Source organism: Dysidea avara, chromosome 12 (assembly GCF_963678975.1).
Source record: "Dysidea avara chromosome 12, odDysAvar1.4, whole genome shotgun sequence".
NCBI lineage: Eukaryota > Metazoa > Porifera > Demospongiae > Dictyoceratida > Dysideidae > Dysidea > Dysidea avara.
The window spans coordinates 6,422,706-6,440,670 of NC_089283.1; the positions used below are offsets into that span (position 1 = coordinate 6,422,706).

Here is a 17,965-nt window from a genome sequence, read left to right on the forward strand (position 1 = left end):
CATAACTTTTTGATCGTGGAATATAATTGCCTGAATTATTTCATATGAATGTAGCTACAGTATCTGGCTACATTTTGAGACTAACCGCAAGTTGATCAGTATAAGTAGTCAAGTATTACTTCATTTTGTTCACTTGTATGTAAAATGTGTGGAAAAGGTACTTTTTCACAAATCCAGTCACATTTTACTGCAGAAGGTCATATAAATACTTGGCACACATATCAGCTAATCTGTTAACATTGCATGATTCTAGGGGGGTCCTATATATGAAATTAACAAGGAGAAAGCCTAGCAGAAATGGATTGCAGTATTGGATTTTAGACGATCATTGTATAATAGTGGACTGCATCTCCAACAGAATATAGCTACTTAGTATCAGATTGATTTTTTAATCACTGAAATGATTGGACTAAAGAGAAAATGTCAGGATTGTTGGGATCTGGTTTAGTCACATGCATGGTAGAGATTCAAATGTACACAGCATATAGCTATAATTACATGACTTATACGTATAATAAGGTTCATAACCATTGTTCTAAATCTGTTGCTATTCAATCTGTATACTGTGGCCCCATTACAATTACATGTATACAACTATAACCTGTTTCAGTTCCTTATGCATGGAGTTTACGCTTCCAGACCCCTTAAATAATGCTGTATATGTAGTATGGTTTGAGGTTGATTGGTATGGGCGCAATTGTGAGATAGCATGCAGTAGACAGCTATAGGTCAAGAGGTACAATTTCAACTCACACTCTGGCCTCATGTCGCATAAATGCTTGAATATTACAGAATTGCAGCTAAGCAGCCTTCTTAGATGGATTGATGCGTGTGTTTCTAATTAACAGGAGACCATGTTGTTTTAAATTGAAAGAGGGTATACTGCACATATTGTTTTAAGTAAATACTTTTTGTGTTATATATTGCCACGATAATTGACGGTAAGGAGAGGGTTAATTTTTATGTAGCGAAGTGCCAGTGAAGAGGAAAACTGTAGGGATTTTGACATACTCTCCCAGGGAAATTTTTGAAATGTAATTAAGTGTGCCAAGATTGAATCTGGAAGCAAATTTAGAGGAATGATTGATATCTGGAAGTAATTACAGTGCTCCCTTGATTATTCAACCCCTTGCGACCATGACATGTTCAAGCCTACTGATTTTGTGCAGAGCATGGTGTACTTATATCTTAGACAAAATACTCTAATAGAGCAGTCATTTCTACTGTTTGGCTAAAATAAGTGTTTGGATAATAGAGGTTCGGATAATTGAAGCAGCACTCAGAAGCGGATCCAGGGGGGGGGGGGGGGGGGGGGCTTTGGGGGCTGAAGCACCCCCCCCTTCATATTTAGGCTTTACTTGATCAATATGCTGAGTATTATAATGAAATTTTGTCTTAGCATAATTATATGATCACTAATAATACAAATACTCATAAAACCACCTTATAAACGTCTTTCCAAGGTATCATCAGTGGATTTATGCTAAAATTTATGCAACAAGGACCCGAATCAGCATTGGAGGTTTACAAGATCGAGATACTCTAATAGAGCAGTCAGCTAACTACTCTAATAGAACATTCACTGGAAACATGTAGTTGGTTCTGTTATGGAATTTTTTCAAATCTGCCTGCACCTATACATGCAATGAAATGAATTGGTCTGTTTAAAGGGCTTCATTCATCTACTTGTGTAGTTAATATGTATGACAATACTTAATTCAGGTTCACAATTTCCATTAAAAATGCTCTCAGATTCAATCTTGTATTGTTCAAATTTCAAAATTTTCCACTTTCAACATTATTATTCTAACATGCACCTATTCAGTGTTGTGCAATTGTGAGAAGGGTGCATCATGTACTTGGTTGTCTGTACCTACCCAAACTTTTCCATTAGCAAAATGCTTCAGAGAGCCATACCTATAATCTAAAGGCAGTATATAAAATATCTACATGCAGAAAATATTATGAATTTTATGTGGAAATGTCTCCAATTGCAGTGTTTTAGCACCTATTTTTCAAAATTTTCCTGGGGGGGCATGCCCCTAGACCCCCTAGTTCCAGCATGCTTTGCATGCTAGGAAGTGTGCTTTGCTACCTCTACCCAAGAGATTAGTACCTTGAGTTAGCCCCCCCCCCCCCTTTTATAAATCCTAGATCCGCCCCTAGCACTCTAGCAAGTTAAAGGGTCAAAATTTAAAAATAAGAATTATGCATAATTGTTATTATGTACGTACAAAGCTTTTTTTGAAATTTTTGAAAATGGCTATCTCAATTCACATTAGATTTTGAAGTACTTTAGTCAAATCCCTATAGTAAATAGGAAAAGAATTGAGATATGTACAACACATAAGTATACAACTTTGCATGACTTTATACTTTTCTGTGGTGCAGCTACATGGCTACTCTTGTCTAAGTTTTACAACAAGCCCAATCACTATTTATGACCTGCCAAATGTCATTTACAACTATAGCTTTTTCGGCCACAACTACAACTCCCCCCTGGTGACTGTGATAACTTAATTTCAATGATAATTAATTCACTTTGGTTGAACCATGCATGCACACATATAGTTCTATCTTAATGGTGCAACTGCAGTTGATTGTCACAAGAAGGACTTGAGCATTTTATTTGATACAGGTTTAAAGTTCTACTAACATGTTTTTGAAGTAACTGCATGGCTATAGATTACTACATGTCTGTGGGCCTTGTAATTTTTGTGTACATTGATTCTGAAAATGCTCATGCAGAGAGTTGTAGTTACTCCAAGAGAGCTTGCATAGCGCTAGCCATGTAAGGCATTTCTCTATAATACGATGCTACAGTATCCCAGTTAATTAAGCCATTCACCAGCATGCATATAAAATCTCAAATGGTGTACAATTAATGCAAAGCCATACAATATTATGTGTACAGAGTATCCCAACTGCAGCTATATTTACTATAGTCACTGCATGCTTATCATAACTTGTAAAAATCAGTATAGCTGAGCAGGCATGTGACTCCTTCTTTCCAACTGTTGCAACCCAATTAACTGTTGTAACTTTGTTTTCAACTGACATAAATAGAAGCACAGTAAAGAAATGCTCCACAGTTATATAGTCGCATGGTTACCTGCAGCTGTATCTACTGATTGTCACAAATCAACAGCTCAGCATATCATGTCACTGACACGTGACTCTTGTTCCCAACTGTTGTATAACTTTTGTTCCCAATTAACTATTGTATAAATAGCAGCACAATAAAGAAATATGTTCCAGCATTGTCTATATATGAAGGTATATGTCACAAATAAATCAGTAGTGGAGCATATCATATCACTGTAAGTCTTTTTGTTCCCAACTATGTTTGTAACCTCTTATTCTCACCCGTCGTAACTTTGCTCCCAACTGTCACTAATAGTAGCACAATATAGACAAATGTTCCTCATTACATGGTTACCTGCAGCTCTACCTATATTGAACATACATCACATGTACCTGTCACTATTACTGTTTTGAATTTCCCACAGCTAGCATCATTGGTAACCTGCGGATAGTATAGTTACAATCATATACAAAGCAGTACCTTTCACTACATCACTTTGTATAATATTCACATTTGTATACAAACTTGCACGTTTTGTGAGTTACATCACTGAGCTAGCTATCCAAACACATAATACATTACTTTAAGCGCTATATACTAGTACTAATACAATTTCCAGACAGCAAATAAATTCAAGTCTCCCACTTAACCTGTATGGACATGCAAAGATTTTGGTTGTAAAAATATGTCTCAATAAGACGATTTCTACATAATAAACTGTGATCTGACATTTCTGGTCCTGTATTATGTACATGTACTGTACATATGGTCATGGTAAACTTCGCAGCAGTGTGTTAGACTAATTGCATGTACATATATATATATATATATATATATATATATATATAGCTATACATTTGGTTAATAAGGCCATTGGAAGCCCCGCTCATTTTTAGATATACCAATAAAACTATGAAAAAGCAATACCAAAATGTTGTCACGTACATGAATTCTCTAGTTTACAAATACATAGATGCTATAGTTAATATACTAATACCATACCTGTTTCACCACCATACAAAAGTTCCTCTAATAGTGACCACCCTATACATGGCCTCCCTGACAAGTAGCTCTCTCAACCTTGATATGCAGTTTGCTTTGTGAAAAATTTTCACCAGACTTTTAATTGTCAATATTTGCGTATTTACTAGTCCTGTCATACAGCAGAATGACAAACCTCTGAATTATGTGTACCATGATCATGTATGATACAATAGTAACAGTGCAGTTGTGAGCTCTGGCAGTGCATTTCAGGTATTCCATGTTGACCACACCCAAAAAAATCCTGCAATTGGTGCCACAACCTGAATTTGAACAGCTGGGTAATGGATAATGCTGCAGGGCTGTGTCTTAACATGCATATGGGTGTTTAAGATTGGGACCTTCAAGTAGCATGCCTACTAAGGCTAGCAGAAGGGGAAACAGATTATTTGTGACAACCCACTGGAAACTCCCAAAAGATTTAGCTTTCCAAAAGTTATGATCAAATTTTGCTGCATGTGCATGGTGGATGACATTGTTGTTTTGGCTGGTAACTAGCTACATTTGATGCAAAACAGGTAATCTGATAAACATAATGTATGAAAGGAAACAGTTCTAACCAAGTAAAAATTATTAATATTTTGGTCCCTTATATAATGTAATTCACTGTCATAGTGTCTTCAGATCTGTTTATTGATGTAAGAGCTCAGAAGAAAGGAAATCGGCCCTGGTGAAGGCCTACACCAAAGCCTGTGAGTTGGATAGTAACAATGATACCATCAAATTTGCACTAGCACTTAAAGATTGTTCATAACTGGCTAAATGCTTCGGAAAGTTAAAACAATTCAACAAAAATTTCTGAAATATCACTATATATTAAAGTATTTAGCCTTCAAGTGCAAATTTTTTTTCTAGAGAGCATGTCTCCACTCCCTAGCTTTTGCATGTTTCACATACAAAATGTGTTTCAGAAACATACACTGTACACCAAACAGAAAAGGGTCATGCTAAGAATCCTGGTTATGGGCCTGTGCTAGCCTTAGTAAACTATGCATGATAATTGAAGGTCCAATCTCCAGTTGGTGGTTCAGGAACTGCTAACAGTTGCCACCCCCATACATGACGTTCCTGACTCTCTCTCTCTGTTGTTCTAGAGTGGTCTTGATTGGTGAGATCTGTAGGTCCCCTTTTTGAAATTTTTTTGTCAGGTTTTGTCAATGTGGTCTATCCAAGTCTGCTATGTGCAAGAAGGATGAACTTGAATACACAATGCTGTGCTTGATCACAAACTTTGAAGTCTGAAGATAACATAATAGCCAAGTGAGTACCTAGTTAAATCTTTGTAAACTAGCTATGTATACTGAGTGATTGTATTGACTGCAGAGTCTATGTAGGTAGTTACAAACTACAGAACAATTTGAATCACATACAGTACATAATAAGACAAAGTTCATATAATACTTTTTGTAATACTCCAATGATTGCTTTTTCATGGTTTTGGTGGTATATTTAAAAGTGGGTGGGTCTTACAAGGCCTTACAAACCAGATAGCTTATCACTAAATGTATATACATATGCATGCATTGGTTTTCATATAATCTAACCCACTACAACAACACTTACCTTGACCATATATACAGTACATGTAAATAATACACAGGGGCAGATCTAGGATTTATAAAGGGGGGGGCTAACTGAAGGTACTAATCTCTTGGGTGGAGGTGTGCTCTCCAAAGCATGCTGGAATAGGGGGGTCTGGGGGGCATGCCCCCAGGAAAAGTTTGAAAAATAGATGCTAAAATACTGCAATTTGGAGACATTTCCACATATAAAATGCATATTTCTGCCTGTAGATATTTTTATATACTGTATACTGCCTTTAGATTATAGGTATGGCTCTCTGCAGTATTTGTTAATGGAAAGGCTTTTGTGTAGCTAGGTTCAGACAACCAAGTACATGATACACCTGGCCCTCTTACAATTGCACATCAATAGGTGCATGTTAGAGTAATAATGTTGAAACTGGAAATTTTGAACTTTGAATGATACGAGATTGAATCTCAGAGCATTTTCAATGGAAATTGTGTACCTGAATTAAGTATTGCCATCCATAATAACTACACAAGTAGATGAATCAAGCCTTTTAAATAGACCAAAGCACTTCATTGTATGTATAGGTACAAGTAGATTTCGAAAAATTCCATAACAGAACCAACTTATGCTTCTACTGAATGTTCTATTAGAGTAGTTAGGTGACTGCTCTATTAGAGTATCTCGATCAAGTACAACTTCCATGCTGATCCGGATCCTTGTTGCAAACCTTTAACATAAATCCACTGATAATACCTTGGAAAAATGTTTATAAGGTGGATTTAGGAGTATTTGTATTATTAGTGATCATATAATTATGCTAAGACAAATTTCATTATAATACTCAGCATATTGATCAAGTAAAGCCTAAAGGTGAAGGGAGGGTTCAGCCCCCAAAGCTCCCCCCCCCCCATCCCCTCGGATCCACCCCTGATACAGGACGTTATATAGAGGATGGTTGAATAGATGTACAACCAGATTTGCAAAATGTACCTTTTCCATTTTACATGCCAGCAAACAAAATGATGTAACACTCGACTCCTTACTCTGATTAACTTCCTCTTAGTTTCAAACTACATCCAGATACTTTAACTGCACTCATGGAAAATTTGAGGCAATAATTATATGAAATAATAAAAAAGTTATGAAGCTCCACAGTTCAAAACAATGGGTCAAATTTTGTGTATGAAAAGGTACCTTTTCGCAAATCTGGTCACATATTTCCTAGGCTGTACTCAGTATGTGTTCTTACCTATATTCCGATAACCGATATTGGATAATATTTTCAAGCAGATAAATGTAGCCAATCTGATATAGTACAGCATGTCTATTTTGTAACAATATTAACTAGAAATTTGATTGTGAAGGACCAATTTAACTTGTTTATAGTGGCAGCATTGCTACAACAGTCCACAGTACACTGAAGCAGTATATAACAATGTTGTAATGTAGGAAAAGGAAACTCGATGTGTTTGTAAATATCGTTTGGTGCACATGAGCACATATCTGTATTTGCTGCTTTTTTCATCTTGGTGCCAATCCGATACCGATATACAAAAAACACAGCCGATATATGGTTTTTCCGATAACCAATCCAATTATTGGTGCAGCACTACATAAAATATCAAACGTGTTCACAACTGATGAGAGTCTAATAATGTAGCCATTAATATAATTATACTTTTATACTAAAAGATTTTCTTATGCACAACTAAAACTATAACTAAAAGGTTTTCATGTTTTTAACTAAAACTATAACTAAAAACAACAGAGACAATATAGCTAACCACAACTAAATCTATAACTAAGAAGAATTACTATAACTAAAACTATAACTATTGTATTGGCCAAATAAATTCCTTGAAGTATGGCTTCACTGGGATATAAGTTATATTTATTAATAATAATTTCTAATATAATATACAAGATAAATACGTCAGTCAGTTAACCTAGTCATTATGTTGTTCCAGTACCATAAGTTTGCTCATCCATTCATCTCGGTTTAAATAAATTCCGCTAATACGACGAAATCCAGTGCTTAGTATATTTCTGCCATGGCTAACTCTCCAGTTGTTCATCAAGACCATGTTACCAGGTTGTAAGCCAACTTTGTATGTAAACTGACCACTATACACTAGCTGATGCAAAAGATGTAAAGCTGAGTACATTTTCTTCATTGCTTCATCAGCACCACATGACAACGTCTTCTTAGCTTGTGATAAGGAGATCTCATCCAGTGGCCGGCGATCAACATGGTTAATATTTACTCCCATCATTTCACCATCATCATCAACAGTAAATGTGTACTGACGTGACTTGTAAATAGCTTCATCTTTTAATAATTTATCTTTGAAAGCAATCTTGTAGAGAACAGAAACATTACTCAGTAAGGAAAAATACTCAGGATTGTGCTGTTTGATATAAGAAGCTATTTTAAACCCATCAGTTAATGTGGTTTCTCCTCCTTCACCACTTACATATTCCACTGCATGTAAACAGAATAAACCTAGGAGTCAATGAAAATGTTGTTTTAGCATGTGTACAGTAAAACATTAGCATAACTATGGTATAGCAAGTTACTTTTGAAAAAGTTTAATTTTGAGTTATTCAAAGAGCAGTGGTTCTATGAAAATTTTACTCTTTGAAAAAAAATGTAGCTCATGCCTAAGCCTGGAACTCACTTTGTGCTTGCCACTACGTGTGAAGTGTGTAATTGTTGAACTATGATTGCAATGGCGTCACGGCTTTGCATTGTTATTTCAGGCCAATACTGGACCCTAAGGCTGAGTCAAGATTTCCTGCCACATGTGGAGATGTGCTACACGCTCTCGTTTCAGTCTTGCCTACAAAACATAGTGCAGTAGTCCATATTTCATTGAAGACATGGTATCCTTACAATTTGTATCGTTGTCACTGTGACACGTACTCGCCATCTCGATAACAATCCGCTTGATTAAACTAATTTTTTTGCTACACATGACATTTGGAGCATTCGAAAATAAAACCTACAATATTTTACCAGCGCTCTTTGAAAGTTTCCCCTTTGAAATTAACCTGTTATACGATATTCATATTAAACTACTGACAGTTTAATAGTGATTAAATTGTGTAACATCCACATGGTGCATGGGCATAAACTTTGATCATTACTCGATTACTGCAAGAGGCTGAGCTTTTACCATGCTGACTGCTATACATGATGCAACACAGTCACACTCACACCACATGATCCGAACAGAAATGCAAATGTCAGCATAATTATTCTTAGATTTCATAATCATGAAGTACAGTATACAGGAACATACAAAACCATTGGTTTCAGGCAATCACTTTGGATTAAACACCAGGAATTTGAGGCATTGGGTTTCCAAAACTAGGGATTCGTCATGAAACAAGCTTTATTGCCTTCATTGTATGCAATCAGGCATGTAGCAAGTGTTCTTGAGTCACACAAATCTTTACTAGAGTCATGACGAATGACACAATGTTTTGAGCAAGGTTTCCAGTCTAGCCATCTTGTGCTGGTATTATTTTACAACTTGTTTTTGTGCCAAAAGGGTAGATGGTATATAGCTATCAGTGAAAATCCCTACTTGGCATTGTAGCAATGTGGAAAATCCCTAAATTGGCATGTTTTTCACCATCTTTTCAATGCCATAGTAGGGATTTCCCACATTGCTACAAGGAATCCTCCCTAACAGCTACCATATCTCTTGTTTCACCACTATTCAATGATGGAACCCTACTTCATTATTTAAATTAATAATATTTTTATTACACTAGTTCACTAAGCTTTTGTTAGAGCATAGCTATCAGGGTCGTCAGAGGAAAAGTGAAAGTGGTTAGGGGCATGCCCCCTCCCCTCTGGAAAAATTTAAATGTCTATAAAATACTGTATTTCCTTGTATAAAAGCCTAGGCTTTTATTTCCTTCCCAGCATTTTTGACCTGGCCTGTAAATGAATAAGGCCTTTAATTGAGACCAGTGCTTATTTTGGATTGGTCCGACTGAGGCCTGGCAATTAATTGAATTAAGGTGGTGGTAGAACAGGATTACTAGTCTTGCGTAGCCAGACCCTTTTCTTTCTATTGTGTGGGGGCGGGGAAATAAAAGGCAGACCCTTTTCTTTCTTTTGTGTGGGGGCGGGGAAAGGAAAGGCAGACCCTTTCCTTTCCCCACCCCACACAAGAGAAAGAAAAGGGTCTGGGCTATGCAAGACTACAGCATGCAGACTCTACTGGACTACTCATGTGATTGCTTGTAGTACCTTCATTCCTCAGAAGGCTCTATGAAGAAGCAGCAGCAACAAGGGAAACAATTAAAGCCATTAATAGTAGACTCAATTGTAAGTAATAGCCTGGGCCTCTATTTGAGACCGGGAATTTATTTTCCAAAGGTGCTGGAAACCATCTGGCTTATAATTGAAACAGGCATTTAATCTTATACGAAGAAATGTGGTACATATGTGGTTGTGACTAACAATTTTGTTGTTTATTAAACACAAAAAGAGAAATGCATTACATATTAATACTAGCTATTCAGGTTCTAAATTGTTGAAGCAGGCCAAGTCAATGGCTGGATTACGCAAATTTGATGTTGATGTTGGTGAGACCTTAAACACATTATTGTAGAATGAAATAGGAATAAGATAGCTTAAGGATGACCTCAACTTTTCAGAAATGAGTGTAGCAAGCCATTTGAAAACAATAGTTGGTAGCCCCATCCACCAAAATAGAACACCAATGGCTAGGGGGAATACCTTGTTTTCTACAGAGCTAAATAATTTATTGTTGAGGGGAGTGGCCTCAGCACTGATTATTAGAGGTGTGCAATTGTGGTAGCGTGTTCTGATAGCTTAATGGAGTGTACATGTGGTACATCGCAATCATTTGTGACCCGCTAAGCAAAAACCTGACTTGTTTGCATTTTCCTCAAATTTCATTTTATGATTTATTTGTTGTTTAGAGGGAAAAACCAATGGGCTGTTAAAGTTTCAGCCTTATCTGGCAAGTGCTTTCGGAGTTCTAGCAATAGACAACAAGAAGAGCAAAACAATCGGATCTACATGGGAAAAAAACTACAGGCGCTTGTTTAATCGACCATACGTCTTGAGAATAAAAGGCTACAGATATAGTAAACAGCTTTCACTTCTCAGCTTGAACAACAAGGCTGTTCAAGCTGAGAAGTGACAATGATAGAGTCACAATGTAAATACATACACATAACTCAAGTTTGTTTCAAGGTAGAGAAACGTAACAATGATATTTGTACTCTCCATGAAGAGGTGAATCCAGTTGTGCATTAAAGACCTAACTTTGTGTCTACCTGTATGGCTTACTGGAGCAATGAAACTTATTTTTGTAGAACATGCTTTTATACAGTTCAATGACATTTATCTCTAAAACAGAATTATGCACACAAGTCATGTTTTTGCTCAGCAGGTCACGTTTTATAAGCCCAGCTTAACTGCTACCTGATACTACCAAGGATGCCACATTCTGTTAATAAATAGTTTTGTGACATCTCTAAATATGCTCCTTTAAGGAAAGTGTCAATGCAAAAAATTGATACTTTGGCATGGTTTCCAGGCACGAAGAAGAAGATGACCATTAAATTGAAGATAAAAAGAATGGCAAAGTGCCTTAGAAAGCAGACATTCATCAGAACCACAAAAGGCACATCTAACCAGTGAGTATGTTGTTGTGGCATAAAATGGTAGCCTGCTTAGTCTCTAGCCTTGCAACTGCGGCCAGTAAAGCAATACTGGTTTTGACCATTTTTAATAACATTCTATATCCAGTTGCCTACAAGTTTAAATGCTGTGTTTGATGCTGAATGGAGTAAGACTATTCCGTAAAGTGATTTTTGTTTGTATGGTATTTCTATGATGGTTATTAGACGCAGCATTTTTAGTGGCATGTACCACTTTAGAGGGACACTAAAATTTACGTCACTCCCATAAGTGTTTTGCCTTTTAGCCATGACAGAAAATTCATCTTTTTCACATATACTGTATGTTGAAATAAATGTCTGTATAACACTGTGAGTATTAACAGTAAACTTGTCACATGGATTCACATTGTTTATCTGCACCTAATTTCAAGGCAATCAAGTTACGCATTTTGCATTTTATAGCAATTTTTTGCAAGTGTGAATAAAATTTAGTACATTCTGTATGTTAAAAAAACAAACAATAAAGCTATTGCATCACATAACTTTAATCACATACTGTATGGTGTGTTGCCTTCCTTACCTGGTGGGAAGCTATAATGCAAAATGGGGAACTTGGGAGAAGGGTAGGGGTGGGCGGTATCTCGGTTATATCGTAAAACCGCGATATTCTGATGTAACGATACCAGTATCGTCAAAATTTCTTGGAAACGATATTATCGCGATATAGTGATTACCGCGGTGTTCTCCACTAATATTCGCATTAGCTAACTACTGTAAACATAGTGCTGCTGTTTAGCTCCAGGAACGATCCCTTACTCAAGAATTAACACTGCTATCAGCTCCCTTACTCAAGAATTAACACTTACTTATATTCCTTTTTCCCGTCAGCCATCAGATTGTGGAACAGCCTTAGCCAGCAAACCATTAACTCTCCAACTCTAGATCACTTCAAAAGAACACTTATAATAACATGACTGTATGTACGAACTGTTTTGTAATATGTCACACCCCCTTTTCCCACAACTCACCCACTTGTAATGTTGTGCCACACACTCTTTTTGAGGTTCTGCACATTATAATATATAATAATGATCGAGATACTCTAATAGAGCAGTCACCTATATACTCTAATAGAGCAGTCAAGTAACTCTATATAGAGCATTCATGCGAATATGAAAGTAGCTACTGGAGGGACTTTATTATTATTGAGGAAAGAATATTTCTGCACATTGTGGCATTATAGCTAATAAAATGTGTATGGGTGAATGAGCTTTTGTGGATGCTCTGTACAGTCCGCTTATATGGCTTCCCATGAAATTTAATTTGTTCTATAACTTACAAATGGTTTTAGCAAATGTCCTGTACTTTATTACTGAATATAAGCTAACACTAGTACACAGTTTAGTCCAAACCCAACTGCTAATTTACTTTAGAACATGAGTTACAGTTTTTCCCTTTATCCTAGAACTAGTCCTACAGTTTATGTACAAGAGACTTGATACCTTTATGATACACTATGCTAAACAGCACAAACCATTGTGCGTTTTTATTTTTGTCTTTTAGTTTCTCAATCATCACATATTTATCTTTCGGGTTGACAGTCCCAGAAATCCTTTTTTTACTTCTACGTTATTCATCATCTGAACTTGCTATTTCAAAATGGCAAACGCTCTTCTTTGATAAAATTGCTAAAGTAGCTTGTGTGAAAATTTCATGTCTATTGGATTAAAAATGACGGAGTAGTTCTAATTTAAGTGATAGGGTGTAGAATAGCAAGATTTGTGTGCTTGTTGCTATGGGATACCTAATTTACAGGTACTAAAATGCGTCAACATGTCAAGACTAATTAAGTGACCATAGTATTTCTTTTAGTGCAAAACAGACTATGTTTGAGAAGCCTTGTACGAACTGTACAGAGCACCCTTAATTGTAGGTCTAGCTAATGTCTATTATATCCATGTATAGTTCAATAAAATAATTAATGGTTAATGCCATGTACATGTATTTTTGCACATCCATTTATGTTGCTGCAGGTTATATCACTAGTGTAGGTAGGTGTAGTTTCATAGTAGAGCATCTGTCAAAATATGAAAAAAATATCGTGATAATTAGTAATATTGTGATATTTTCCCATGATATATCGTGATAGTAAAATTTCAATACCGCCCAGCCCTAGAGAAGGGATCATGGAGCCATGCATGCATGAAAGTTAAGTTTTCATTTTTTTGCTAATATACCCAAAGTGTGGTAAGCCCACTTTCTAGGCCACACGACACTCTTGCTTAACTCACTGACATGACACATAACACACTGGCATGCTCCTTACATTACACCAACACATTTTGATCCACTTATCCAATCATAATTCACTTATACCTTAAATCTTGCATAAAACTACACATATTTATATTTACCTGGTGGATGCTGAAGATATGGGTTATCAGTGTGAGACAGTATCTTTTCTTTTGTATAAGATACATGGCTATGAGATGTAAATAAAACTCTTTAATATACATATATGTTTGTTTGACAAGCAGTACAGGGAAAACCCAAAATCCAACAGGGGTGAAACTGCATATTATAGTTAACACAGTGTTGTAACAATTAAAACAGTATAGGTACTTGTAACATTTTTAAAATTTAACATGAAAATTTAACATGTCACATAATTAATAATGAAACTTCATAATATTTGTGTGGGGACAAGTGTCTAACTGCCAGTATAGCCAGTACAAAAGTAACGCTGCAAGTTCACTTTTGATCGTATGCATACCTCTCTCTACCTTGCTTCTGATGAAGAAAACTAGGTGATGATTGGCATTGATATATGTGACTGGATCTGCGAAAACAGGACATAATCGCATATTTTTCGAATTCCTGTTTATTTATTAGAAGCGAGATCATGTGATTACAAAAAAACTGTGCAGCATTGTGACAAGGGGTGAAGGACAAGGATTATTATTAACTCTTCCAGTATAGTGAGATGGACAGTTAACAATTGGATTAACTTGTGTAACTATGGGTGCAGTCAAACCTCAAATCGTAGCGGAAGAGAGGCGAGATGTTTGAGGCATTAGCACCCGCCTAGCCATGTAGATACTACTAATTGATAGTTCAAACGGTATGGGATGCTTATTCAGTCAACAATTGTTTTCTTTTTTTATTTCTAGGCTGTGGCACTGGCAGAGCACAGTCATTATGTGATACAACACCATAAGCGCCTTGTGCTTTAATTAAGGTTTCTTCTGAGTCTGGTATTAAGACGGAGATGTGTATATGGAATAAGAAGGTCAATAGCTAGCATTCACTTAAAGTACATTAGTCATGCATACAGTAGTGTAGGTAAAGTATACGTAGTGATGCATACACGTTTTTAAAATGCTGTATTGATGTCCATATGAAGATGGGCATGTGTATGTGACTATGTGTGTTGCATGGGTGATGGGCTTGCCCGCCCAGTGCCCTGGCATGGCAAAAAGTCTGGCTACGCCACTAGTGCCTTTGCTGAATGTGCTCCAGTTAGACACTCTCCTCCATACAAATATTATCAACACTTGATAATAATACAGTGGATCCTCGCTTATCCAAATCTCAATTATCTGAACACCTTGATTATCTGAATGCCAAAAAGTAACAACAGTATTTTGTCATTAGTGCACACTATGAGAATAATTGAATGAAGCTCTGTACATTAATCAATGGTTATCCAAACAATTTCACTTATCTGAGAACAAAGATGTTCGGATAACTGAAGATCCACTGTACTGTGTTTGTAGTAACGAGTAATAAAAGACAGAATGATGAGTAATGGATATTACATCTGGAAATCATAACAGGCTACTTCCTTTTAATGCGCACTGTATCCAACATGTGATTGGTTACATTTTGTACTGGAGACAATGTTTAAGCATGAACAAAGAGTGATAGTGTACAGAGAGTGCACATAAGGCCAAGATACTCATCATTCTGTGCTTGAACCACAACAGAGAAATGTGTGTCTCGTAAATGTCATTTGATCGAAATCTGCACATTACCAGCTATTTAATACTTAAAAACGAAAGACTGCTCTATTAGAGAGTTTTAAAATTGCTTTGTCATAAAAAATAGTTGTACTGAGAGCTAATTGATGTGTGCAGACAGCTTTATTGATCAACCAGTAGCTTATCTAACTAATGAAATCCATACAAGTGCAAATTATATTCATATGGTTATAAGTGTCATTTAGTCTAGACTATGTCGCCACTAGTATCTTAAACAAGATTCATAGTTGCAATGAATTCATTAGCCCATATGGTACTGCTAATAATACTCTAAACGTCAAAGCCTACAATTATTCTTTGAAGGATTGCTGTGCGCTGTAACAAAAATAAATCTAAAAATGGGTGACTGCTTTATTAGAGTAACTCAAAATAATTGTGCTCATAGCAGTAGCAGTTATATACTTACAATCACTTTATTTGCTTTGACGTATTGAGTGGTTAGATGGCTGTTTATCTAGCTAATGAAATCCCTACAATTGTAAACTATATTCACACCGCTACTGGCGACACACGTCTGACATGGTTGACTTCTATAATGTGATTCATTATTAAAGGAAGATTAGTTAGTCCCTATGGTGTATATAGCACTGTGCTAAGTGTTTCTGCTTAAAAGTAGTCTTGAAATGCTCTGTATAGTACCAAAATCCATAATAACTGTATTCACTGACTCTAATAGAACATTCACCAAATTCGCAAAATTGTTATGTATGATTTTACAAAATTTATTTTATTGATACTTTGTTGTCTATAGGGACAGAGGAATGGACTGGCTAAGTTTCAGCTTCATAAGTTCAGCAGAGTGGGAAATACAGCACTAGACAACCGGACGAGCAAATAAATCAATATATACAGTAACCATCAATAAAATAATCTCCAGGTGCTTACATAAACCATCATTATTTATTAATACAAAGTGGAATCACATTGAATCTTGGTTCATTGTGTCACCATGAATTTGTGAATCCACCAAGGTAGGGTTTTTGCTTCTGTGCTCAAGAAAGTGAATTAATTCACTGAGGTGGTAGTCGCACACGTGACAGCTTAAGGCTGTGGACTCAACATAATATAATGTGTAATATTATTTAGTATAATATGTAACTGTTACTAAACAGTTTTAGTTGCAAGTAATATGTAATAAATAATGAGTTACTTTTACAGTAACTACCCCACAACACTGGCCTTCAGAGTAGCATGTAATATGTAACTTGTTGCTTTTTTCTCGGAGTAGCATTGTGTTACATTGTAGGGTAGAATATAATGAGACCGTCTCAGCAAATATCCTGCCTAATTCGCACTAACATAATTTCATTATAGTCGTTGTACAAATCGATTTCTGCATCTTTCCTAATGTTCAGCATTATGATTCCAAAACTACGTACTCACCACATAGGGTGTAACTTATTCTTGCCTGACAGAGCAGTGTTACACACAAGTACATGTACAGATATTACTTAAGTTAGACATATCAGAAGTTGTAAAGCAGGCCGTATGAGACTGCAATTGTTTTTATTGAATAGCTACGACATACCCTTAAATGTCACAGCTTTATTTACCTCAAAATACAGCTACTTACTTTACACTCATGTTTCCAGCTTCCATAAACCACTGAGTTCCATAGTAGGTTTGCCTAATGGGACCAATTTTCGTTGCTAGCTCCATCATTGCTTCTGGTGCTACTGGAGTGTCAGGTACGAAGCAGACCCCAAAACAGTAGATATTCCTCAGTAACTCCAACAGACCCTTATCATTGGCCATAACGTCATCATAATTTACTACTGGTGGATTAACCATAGTGTCACGGTCCCATAATATCACCTCTCTCCGCTTCTCCGTTTCTGGCTTATTCAAGTTGTGGTGGCAGTAGCTATTGTCCAGTAGCCACTTGTACGAGTATCGTGAACGATGTCCATCCTTCCATTCTATTTCTACGACATCGCTGCCTTTCACATCTATATTACTAGGAGTGGCATCCTCCAAAGAGCTCAAAAGTCGCTGGTCAAAATCTGGATGTCTACACTTTGTACATGGGCAATTATCACGTAGCCACTCGTAGTGGAATTTACTCCACGTGTCCTTTTCTTTGTCCCAGTTGACTTGGATCGAGTGCTGTTCTTGAGCTGCAGTGACAATAGTTCGAAAAGCTGCGAAGGTTATTCGTCGTGATCCGAGAACAGTGGTACTCCTCAAAACAGCTTGCGTATTGGACAGCAGCTTTCGAAAGCTAAAGTACACCCTCGAGTACACCATACTGATTAGTCCAGTCATTTTACGAAAAAAATGGGGTCAACCTTTAACTAATTGCAACACAAATGGTTTCAACAGTTTCTAGCACAGACAAATGTGCTCTATAACATATCAAAAGTCCCGGAAAATCCCATAAGGGGAAAGTGACCTTTTGCATGACCTTTTTTGCCATTTTAGCAAAAAATTAGGATTTGTGCTTCTATTTCAGCTGTACATTATCCAAACTATTTGTATTTGGTATCAAATGATTGCTCTCACTATAAGGAACAAGATGACACTTGTTTGGTATCCATAGCTTAATCTGTTCTAAAGTTATCATCATTTTACTGGACAAAACTAATGTTATTTAGTC

General features: G+C 36.4%; 1 protein-coding gene across 1 annotated transcript; it reads right to left on the minus strand.

Moving 5' to 3' along the window:
• Nucleotides 1-7,520: 7,520 nt before the first annotated feature.
• LOC136240776 (uncharacterized) lies at nt 7,521-17,739 on the minus strand. Its single transcript, XM_066031812.1, has 3 exons — nt 16,943-17,739; nt 13,744-13,811; nt 7,521-8,162 (listed from the first exon to the last, which is right to left on the minus strand). The coding sequence occupies exons 1-3, from the start codon at nt 17,632-17,634 to the stop codon at nt 7,606-7,608; spliced, it is 1,317 nt and encodes a 438-aa protein (XP_065887884.1). The 5' UTR covers nt 17,635-17,739; the 3' UTR covers nt 7,521-7,605.
• Between the last annotated feature and the right edge of the window lie 226 nt (nt 17,740-17,965).

Coding starts and splice junctions, on each gene's coding strand:
- LOC136240776 (XM_066031812.1), bottom strand. CDS start 17,634: ATGACTGGACTAATCAGTATGGTGTACTCGAGGGTGTACTTTAGCTTT. Junction 13,812..16,942: donor GCTGGAAACATGAGTGTAAA/GTAAGTAGCTGT, acceptor TACATCTCATAG/CCATGTATCTTATACAAAAG. Junction 8,163..13,743: donor ATATCTTCAGCATCCACCAG/GTAAATATAAAT, acceptor ATTGACTCCTAG/GTTTATTCTGTTTACATGCA.